This window comes from Eutrigla gurnardus (assembly GCF_963514095.1).
Source record: "Eutrigla gurnardus genome assembly, chromosome: 13".
NCBI lineage: Eukaryota > Metazoa > Chordata > Actinopteri > Perciformes > Triglidae > Eutrigla > Eutrigla gurnardus.
The window spans coordinates 1785866-1795980 of NC_139936.1; the positions used below are offsets into that span (position 1 = coordinate 1785866).

The window sequence follows — 10115 nt, forward strand, 5'->3', positions numbered from 1 at the left end:
GACCAATTATGTCTTATTCAAATAGTTCATTGTAAACACGTCGACAACATCACAGTAAATGATCATCCTACCGCCCCACCAAACTCAAATTCCAGACTTCACAGTCTCTTTAAATATTTATCACTTGATTTTCCAAATATTTATCATCAGTCCCTTTTTCCAAATCCACATGAACTACCTCTTCACATCGGCATCAATTAAATCCACCGCAGCACTGATTTTAAAAAGGAAATGCATCACTTTTAAAGCTGGTTGTTGACTCTTTGCTCACATGCAAGGCAGCGTATAAAAGGTCTGGTGCAGTGAGCGTGAAAAACACCAGGGCTTCATTACATCACTGCAGGCAAACTTCACAGAGAACAATGAGGATCTGTTTTAACTGAATATTCTCTGCTTTGGCTCGAAGGCAACCCCGCCTTAAAGACCGAAATTTGGCACCGTTTTCCTCAAAGTATTTACGGTAATTTGAACTACACCCAGCACGAGATGATTATTGGTTTAAAGAAATCTAAACAAGCCAGAGCGTCTTATACCAGTATAATAATGACTGAGCACTGATGGAGGAACCTCCTCTAAACCAGCATATATTCTGGTTGCGTTGCAGAGCGTTCTCCCCACCGGCCCATCCTGCAGGCCGGCCTGCCAGCCAACCGCACCGCCGTGGTCGGCAGCGACGTGGAGTTCGAGTGCAAGGTGTTCAGCGACCCCCAGCCTCACATCCAGTGGCTGAAGCACATCGAGCTCAACGGGAGCCGAGTTGGCCCCGACGGTTTACCGTATGTCCGAGTGCTCAAGGTAGGAACCCTCGAAGCTATGTTTGGGATTTAGAGTCATTACTTTGTTGCTATGTCAGTTGTTTTCTTAAATAGCCATACTGTCTGGAAAAAGTGCGTCCTATTCAATGTATGACTATCAAAAAACCAGCTATTCCTGATTAAATTGTTGTATTTTGACCCTTTTTTAATTCTTCCTCTGTGCTGCACATGACCGTGTTTTTATTTCCAGCATTCTGGGGTCAATAGCTCGGACGCTCAGGTGCTGACCCTCTACAATGTGACTGAGGAGGAGAGTGGAGAGTATATATGTAAAGTGTCCAATTATATAGGAGAGGCCAATCAGTCGGCCTGGCTGACGGTCACCAGATATGAGCCCACAGGTAACCACCCCCACCACCACCACCACCAAGCAGCGGACGCTTCTAGCAACACCTGGGGGGAAGACTAGGGCCGATTAACTCCAGACAACCTCAGCTGTTTCTCTCCTCCCTCCGTTCCTCCCTCCTCCCTCTCTCCTGCCTCAGTGCTCCTGACTGTAAATGACGCTATGGAAAATTCCCAGCAGAACAGTTGAAAGTGTTTATGTTGGTTCTCATTCCTGCCCCATGCCTGTACTGTGCCCTCCTAATAAGGGCCTCTCTTTGCCATCTTCTTCTATTACTCTCGCTCCCTTGCCCTTCAAAGTCCTCCTTCAATAGCTCACGGGGCTCTCTCTCCCTCCCTCTCTCTCTCTCTTTTTGTTTTTTTCCATCTGCCCCCCCACTCACCTATGTTTCACCTCCTGTTTGTCTTAATTGCCCCAGAAGATGGCGTTTCTAGTGTGTGTGTGTGTGTGTGTGTGTGTGTGTGTGTGTGTGTGCTGTTCTGCTGTGGAGTTTTCCATGTTGCCCATCTCTTGCATGTAGAGATGAGACTGAGGTATTTGGTGGTGATGGGGTGACCCGGTGCCGGGGGAGTTCAAAGCTAACCAGCTCCTCCACTAACAGATACTGGAGCTCCTCTGCCGTGGGGGGCTCTGTGGTACCTTTTTATTTGGGGGGGGGCAGATGTCTGGTGTTTGGATGATGGAGGAGGAACGCTCCTCCGTCCACCTTCTCTTTCAGATTCCTTTTTTACTCATGGTTCCCTTTCCCTCCCTCTTGGGCCTCTTATCTGGGTCTGCTTCCTCTGTTTTGTTATGTTCTAGAACGCTGGCCTTAACACCACGGACAATGAAATGGAAGTCCTCCAGCTGAGAAATGTGTCTTATGATGACGCTGGGGAGTACACCTGCTTGGCGGGCAATTCTATCGGTCTCTCTCATCACTCTGCATGGTTGACCGTTTTTGAAGGTATCAGTGGTTCTGTCTCTCTCCCTATGTTTCCACTTCTTCTTTTCCTCCCCTCGTTTCCCGACTCCAGCCTGGCTGTCCACCTTCACATTTGCCAGAAAAAAAGGGTCTCGTCCGACTCTTTATTTCTGCAGACAAATGTGAGAGGAAGCCAGGGCACTAAAGCTCCTCCCCGCCTCCCTCTGCATGGCCGCCGCTCCATCTCTCCAGATGGGTGAGCGCTAGCCATGCTCTGCTGCTGCTTCAGTGAAATCAGCAACTGCCAAACAACCCCAGAGCTGTCTGCTCCTCCGTAACAAAGAAATCAACATGTAGAGACAGTCTTTATTGTCCCGAGGGGCAATTAGGTTTGCAAACAGTAGTCAACACAACCAATACACATCATAAAATGAATAAAAAACATTCATACATGTAACATACGGTAGATACAAAGAGTCCATCAGTCGTTATTAAAGTGTGTTTAAAAAGCCAACAGCTAAAGGAACAAATGATCTCTGTTTGGTTTGGTTCTTTAAATATGAGACCACATATGTAGAAGTGTGTGTCGTCTGTGTAGAACTTCACACCGAGGGGCTTTGTTTGGCAGCTCTGATCACCAAACCCTGCTTTTCTTCTTCTTTTTTAACTGGTGTTTTTGCATTTTCGATTTTGGTGTAAAGCTGGTTTTCTTTGACAAGCGCTGGAAATGACTCCTGATGTCATTTCCTGCTGTGAAGCACAGCGGCTGGCTTTGATAATTGGCCCTCTGTAGCGTATAGTCTTGTCCAATTATCAAGCTGCTTGTCAGTCAGCCTTCTTCGCACAAGTAAGGGCTCACTTGTGTCGCTGGTGTTGGTTCGGGGTGTAACGTGCACGCCGGTCGGTTCTGGCACCTTCGGTTTGGGATTCGGCGAGTTCGTTACTGGCATGAGACCATCTCCCAGTTAAAAACATTTAAGATTTATTGCTGCAGTTAGAGATTTACTACAAGTGCAAATGTGCATAAATTTGTCAAATTAAAATGAACAGTACACATCAAAAACTATATATAGATAAAATAGAGAGAATAGTCCTACCCCTTCTCCATAACTCCAACAATGAAATCATATTTATCAACACTAACAGTGCTCTCATGCACAACCCAGATACAAGCATATATTATCTCTTAAATTCCCTCACATTCATCCTCCTCCCTCTACCTCTCAAGATTTATTTATTCTTTTCTACCCTTTTTTGTCCTTAAATTGATTAAATTTGGACGTAGTTGAATAATAGCCCCCTCTGTCTGAGAAGGTACTTTGTATGGTTGCAGGCAGTGAATGATTTCTTGTTTTATATTATTTGTGCCGTCCATTAACTTCAGAGCATGTGACTTTATCTGCTCTCGAACGAGTAAAGTTGAAATGAAATGAAACCGATGATTTCAGGTGTTTATGAGCATAATTTACCTGCATCATTGATGACCTCGTCAGGAGGTCGAGAACAACGAACGACGCCACATCCCAAACCGAGGCGCGGAGTCCGTTACACCGCGGGTTGAATAAACGTTGGTGTTTTCACTGAACGGGAGGAAACAAACAAGATCTGAATTGGAGATTTAGCCTTTTTTTTTTTCACATAAATATATAAGAATCGTATCACCAGCACCAACACACAACTCGTTTAACAAATGGATATTTATAGCATTTAAACTAGTGTTGCTTTTAGAGAGAAACGCGACTTCAAGGTAGAAATGATGTGTTGAAGTGTGTGTGTGTGTGTGTGTGTGTGTGTGTGTGTGTGTTTACGTTGCCGTGTGATTAAAAGCATGGGTGTGTATGGTGTGATTAGGTGACTATAAAGTCAGATCTCTGTTAGTTTGAGTTCATTGATGACAGCTGATCCCCCCCCCTCCATCTAGCCGTCCCACACTATCCTCCAGCCAACCACACCTACCTGGAGGTGGTCATCTACTGCGTGGGCTTCTTCTTCATCGCCGTCATGATCGCCATCGCCATCATCGTCAAGATCCGCACCTCGTCGAAGAAGAGCGACTTCAACAGCCAGCTGGCCGTCCACAAGCTGGCCAAGAGCATCCCGCTGCGCAGACAGGTAACAGAAAGTAGATAGGGGGTTTGGAACATTTATACCTTTCACCTCTTCTGTCGGCTCCTTTTCATGTTTGTTCTAACGAAAAGCATCCGTTCAAAGAGCTTTCAGGCTGATTGTAGGTCCTGGAGGTTCTTGTTCAGATGGTAAGTATCCGGGGAGTCTCTCCACCGCCGGTACGGTACACCCGAGGGGGTTCACACATTTCAATACTGTGGACTGAATGAGCGACTGGCGTCCGTTCCGCTACGAGGAAAGTAACGTCCGCCTCCTTTTCCTCAGGTGTCTGTGGACTCGAGCTCCTCCATCCACTCTGGAGTGATGCTGGTTCGTCCCTCCCGCCTCTCCTCCAGCGGATCTCCCATGTTGTCGGGGGTGTCGGAGTACGAGCTGCCCCAGGACCCCCGCTGGGAGCTGTCCCGGGACAGGTAGGACCCCGGACTGAACCTTTATTTAGACGGATACCACAGATACCACAACGCCGACGTTTTTCTGTGCATGAATGAAACCCTCCTAGCGGTTTTACGAGACCAACTTTGTTTCTAGAATCGGAACGGCTCATTTCTCTGCTATATGAACATCGTTTATGATGTAAACGTGCTTTCTTCTCTCTTGTGAATGATCAGAGGTATTAGATAATGCTGGCAACATCAAAAGAAACAAAATGAACTTCTACCACCACAAATAATAAATATCTGGGAAATGTACTGATAAATATTGAGCAGTCCCATGAATCGTTCTTCACATCGGCATAGATCAGATTATTTAAAGAGATGACGCATCGCTTTAAATGCCGGTTGATGATCGTTAAAAGGCTGTTTTTTTAGATCTACTCTGGTTCTTCCCCTCACAGACTCGTCCTCGGGAAGCCGCTGGGCGAAGGCTGCTTCGGCCAGGTGGTGATGGGCGAGGCGCTCGGCCTCGACAAAGACAAGCCCAACCGCATCACCAAGGTGGCCGTCAAGATGCTGAAATGTGAGTCCAGAAAGCTGTTACAGTGTGATCATCTTACAGAAGCCCAAAGTTCAGGCTTAGATTAACAAATATGAAAATCCCAGCTGCCGTGCAAATGGAAGAGCAGATAACCTGCGTGGAGGAGCGAGGACGGAGGGCCTTTAGCGTCTTCTAAGTGTCTTCCCCCCAGGAAGCCAAACGGCAGCCTCACTCCACCAGAGCTGCGACCATCGAGGCCTTCAACACCAACAGAACATCCACTAATTGCCCAAATGTGATTCTGCCCCCAGCTGACGCCACCGAGAAAGACCTGTCAGACCTGATTTCAGAGATGGAGATGATGAAGATCATCGGGAAGCACAAGAACATCATTAATCTGCTGGGAGCCTGCACACAGGATGGTGAGGACACACACACACACACACACACACACACACACACACACACACACACACACACACACACACACACACACACACACACACACACACACACACACACACACACCTGACTGTGTGTAGAACAGCATGAGTAAACCATTCTGACACCAACTTCCGAGCTCGCTGCTGATCGACCGCGGCTGCAGACGGACCTGTAATGAGTTTCACCACTGAAGCTCAAAGCTTTATTAACCACTCGGACAGTCGACAGGATCCCAAATACCTCATTTGCATTTAGCTATTGATCTTAAAGTGCCGATTTAAATTTAATATTTAATCTCACACCATGTACAGCTGAGAGAGTCATAAACTAACGGACTCTTACAATGTTTTCAAATTATTTCCACATATTGATAAAAGAAAATAACATTATCTGAACCATTGAAGTGGTTTTGAATTTGAGGTTGAGCAGTTTGTTTGTTTTTTAAGAGAAGATGATTGAATAAAATATAGAAATATTAATCAGACACGTTTATATTTATTTTAGGATAATTAATTGTTGATGAATATGGATTTTTTTTATATAATGTTTAGAATAATCAACATATTAGTCGCTAGATTAATAAATAAAAACTAATCAGGTGTGATGCTACTTGTGAGCTGTACTAGTGACTTTATGGGGCGTGGATATTATTTATTTTGTATTTAGTCGTGTTTTACTTCTCTTATATGATTCCCTTCATGCTGCCATCATTTCTCCTAAATAAACTCACGTCTCCATTGAAGTCTGTTTGATTATTGATTATGTACTGATTTGTTTGCAGGTCCTCTGTATGTCATAGTGGAATATGCATCCAAGGGTAACTTGCGGGAGTACCTGCGAGCTCGGCGCCCCCCGGGCATGGAGTACTGCTACAACCCGGACCAGGTTCCCATAGAGAACATGTCCATCAAAGACCTGGTGTCCTGTGCTTACCAAGTGGCCCGAGGCATGGAGTACCTGTCCTCCAAGAAGGTAACGGCAGAACCAGCTGTATGACATGTTGAGGACGACGCTACGTGATGCTGAATGTACCTGGAGCTGTGAATGTTGTTGATATTATTGTAATATTGTGTGTTTGTTGGTTTAGTGCATCCACAGAGATCTCGCTGCTCGGAACGTCTTGGTGACGGAGGACAACGTGATGAAAATAGCCGACTTCGGCCTGGCCAGGGACATCCACCACATCGACTACTACAAGAAGACCACCAACGTGAGTATCCTCGTCACACGGGACCACCGGGGAAACCAGCGACTCGGGATGGAACAATGGGAGATTCTAAAAAAAGAACTCACGATGAGTTAAATGTGGGGGAAGTGACTGGAAAAAGCTTTCTAGTTTCCCATCATGTTAGAATGTGAAAAAATACAAGAAATATCTTTTTTTAATGTATCAGAAGATAAAGAAAAATAAATAAAACAATTATAATTATATGTACCTATGTATATGTATGTTTTTTGTTATTGTTTTCACTACGGTATGAATATGTGAATCATCACACCCTATCTGAAATTATTATTGGATCCTGATCCTAATGGTTTGGTCCTGAATCATAATAGTTTGGTCCTGAATCCTAATGGTTCGGTCCAGGATCAGCATGGTTTGTTCCTGAATCCTAATGGTTCGGTCCTGAATCCTAATGGTTCGGTCCTGAATCCTAATGGTTTGGTCCTGAATCATAATGGTTCGGTCCAGGATCAGCATGGTTTGTTCCTGAATCCTAATGGTTCGGTCCTGAATCCTAATGGTTCGGTCCAGGATCAGCATGGTTTGGTCCTGAATCCTAATGGTTTGGTCCTGAATCCTAATGGTTTGGTCCTGAATCCTAATGGTTTGGTCCTGAATCCTAATGGTTTGGTATTGAATCCTAATGGTTTGGTCCTGAATCCTAATGGTTTGGTATTGAATCCTAATGGTTTGGTCCTGAATCCTAATGGTTTGGTATTGAATCCTAATGGTTTGGTATTGAATCCTAATGGTTTGGTCCTGAATCCTAATGGTTTGGTCCTGAATCCTAATGGTTTGGTCCTGAATCATAATGGTTTGGTCCTGAATCCTTATAATTTGGTATTGAATCCTAATGGTTCGGTCCTGAATCCTAATGGTTTGGTCCTGAATCCTAATGGTTTGGTCCTGAATCATAATGGTTTGGTCCTGAATCCTAATGGTTTGGTCCTGAATCCTAATGGTTTGGTCCTGAATCCTAATGGTTTGGTCCTGAATCCTTATAATTTGGTCCTGAATCCTAATGGTTAGGTCCAGGATCAGCATGGTTTGGTCCTGAATCATAATGGTTTGGTCCTGAATCCTAATGGTTTGGTCCTGAATCCTTATAATTTGGTCCTGAATCCTAATGGTTTGGTCCTGAATCCTTATAATTTGGTCCTGAATCCTAATGGTTTGGTCCTGAATCCTTATAATTTGGTCCTGAATCCTAATGGTTCGGTCCAGGATCAGCATGGTTTGGTCCTGAATCCTAATGGTTCGGTCCAGGATCAGCGTGAGGTGACCTTCTGGATCTTCTCTCCCCAGGGTCGTCTGCCGGTGAAGTGGATGGCCCCCGAGGCTCTCTTTGACCGGATCTACACCAACCAGAGTGACGTGTGAGTATCCGTTACTGAACTCAGCCTCCACAGAATGTGATGGAAACGGTTAACATGTTGCCGCTCCCGTCCCACAGCTGGTCGTTTGGGGTGCTGCTCTGGGAGATCTTCACCCTGGGGGGCTCTCCGTACCCCGGGGTCCCAGTGGAGGAGCTGTTCAAGCTGCTGAAGGAGGGTCACCGCATGGACAAGCCCTCCACGTGCACTCATGAACTGTAAGGAAACACCAACAGCATTCACATATATAATCATTACTATTACTTTCTTTTTGCTGAGGAAATCATGTGAAGTAGAGATCTAGTCTTCTATTCTCAGGATGGACACGAGGATGGAGGGTTGGTGATTAAAGCTACGGTCTAAAATCCATCAGTCTATCAGCCGTAGCCGGCATAGAAATTGACCAATGGGAGCTATTGCTCCGGAAGGCTCCCATTGGGTCGTATATTCCATCCAATCCCCTCGCCTCCCTGCTCCTCGTCATCCCGCCTCGTCCAATCGTGGAACACTGAGGGGGAGGGGTTTGGTTGGGGGGGTGGGATGCTTTTTTCAAATCTGTCTCAGAATGTAGACCAGCTTTAATGTACTGAAGACTTTATATTTGTGTGGACCAGACTCCTTTTTCAACATTTAATTACACATTTATGTTTATTTGTTTTCCGTTATTATGGGCTATCTTGTTTTTGTTGTTTTTTCTTTAAAATCTGTTGATAATATATATTTTTTAAATATTCAAAATAAAGTTTATTCTATCCCATTCATATTTGATCAGGTCAAACTAATATTAAATACATTGTAACGTCTCATCTAAAATGACTCGATGGAAGTGTTTGTATTGTTTGAAGGCTGTTTAAAGTGTGTTGATCCCGGCAGGTACATGATGATGAGGGACTGCTGGCATGCCGTGCCGTCTCACAGACCCACATTCAAACAGCTGGTGGAGGACCTGGACCGCTGCCTCGCCATGACGGCCAATCAGGTGAGGCGGCGCTGCCGACGCCTCGTACGAGGAGGAACCACCGACGTCTGACATGAAATATACATTCAGCTTCTCCTTTGTGTCCACAGGAGTACTTGGAGCTGTCGGTGCCCCTGGACCAGTACTCCCCGAGCTACCCGGACACCCGCAGCTCCACCTGCTCCTCCGGCGAGGACTCGGTCTTCTCCCACGACGCCGGCGCCGAGGAGCCCTGCCTGCCAAAGTTCCCCCCCCACTCCAACGGGGCGGCCGTCAAGAAACGCTGATACCTCTCCGCTCACGCAGACGCCGGCGTTTCCTCTCCCGGCCTCTCGGGGTTGGACTCTTCCCCGCATTCCCAGAGATGAAGCTAAAACACAAAAACACAAACGCTGTGAGGAGCAGGAGCTCGGAGACGCCCGCTCGAACTCGTTGGAGCTCGTTGGACCTGAAGAGCCGTTTGCCGGCTCGCGGCGGCGGAGACGTTTATGGGCACTTTGTATTAGCGGGAGTGGCGGTTTGTCAGTGTCACAGAAGAAATCAAACACAAGAGTCGACTCCCACTCTCCACTTTGGGCATTCCACGGTCAGGAGGAGCTGAAAGGACGGAGATCATGTCGGGGTTCTTGTTCGTGTTTCATCGGAGGCCAAATCCAGAGAAAATACTAGCGAGGGGAGATGCAGCGCCGTGGTCCTCTGCATCGCTCACATCTCCTTGTAAATACAGTTAGAAATTATAAATATGAATATATATTTACATTGTACTCTTATTTTTATTACCATCATTGCTTTATTTTCTTTTTTTGTACAAGGATGCTTTTGTTTGATCCATTTTTTTAATATAGTCTGTAGGGGCAGTTGTTACATGAGAATATCTTTGCTGAGGATTACATGGCCAGTTTTTTTTTTTTTTGTTGTTGCTTTGATTCCCCTAAATGTACTGCATAATCATGAATGGGAAAAAACAAATATATATATATATATTTAGGGTTTTCTATTTTTTAACTG

At 45.6% G+C, this 10115-nt stretch overlaps 1 protein-coding gene across 4 annotated transcripts in view; it reads left to right on the top strand.

Annotated features, from left to right (window-relative positions):
• fgfr1a (fibroblast growth factor receptor 1a) overlaps positions 1-9483 on the top strand; it is a 28081-nt gene extending 18598 nt beyond the window's left edge. The window contains exons 7-18 of one of the 4 annotated variants that reach the window (XM_084024175.1): positions 605-795; positions 1006-1156; positions 3987-4183; positions 4457-4602; positions 5028-5149; positions 5419-5529; positions 6333-6523; positions 6639-6761; positions 8082-8152; positions 8230-8367; positions 9023-9128; positions 9218-9483. In XM_084024175.1, the coding sequence (XP_083880301.1) occupies positions 605-795; positions 1006-1156; positions 3987-4183; positions 4457-4602; positions 5028-5149; positions 5419-5529; positions 6333-6523; positions 6639-6761; positions 8082-8152; positions 8230-8367; positions 9023-9128; positions 9218-9394 (1724 nt within the window). In that variant the 3' untranslated portion in view covers positions 9395-9483. Of the gene's footprint in view, positions 1-604; positions 796-1005; positions 1157-1962; positions 2108-3986; positions 4184-4456; positions 4603-5027; positions 5150-5418; positions 5530-6332; positions 6524-6638; positions 6762-8081; positions 8153-8229; positions 8368-9022; positions 9129-9217 lie in introns of all 4 variants that reach the window. The other 3 variants (XM_084024176.1, XM_084024177.1, XM_084024178.1) reach the window with 3 other exon arrangements.
• Positions 9484-10115: the final 632 nt, after the last annotated feature.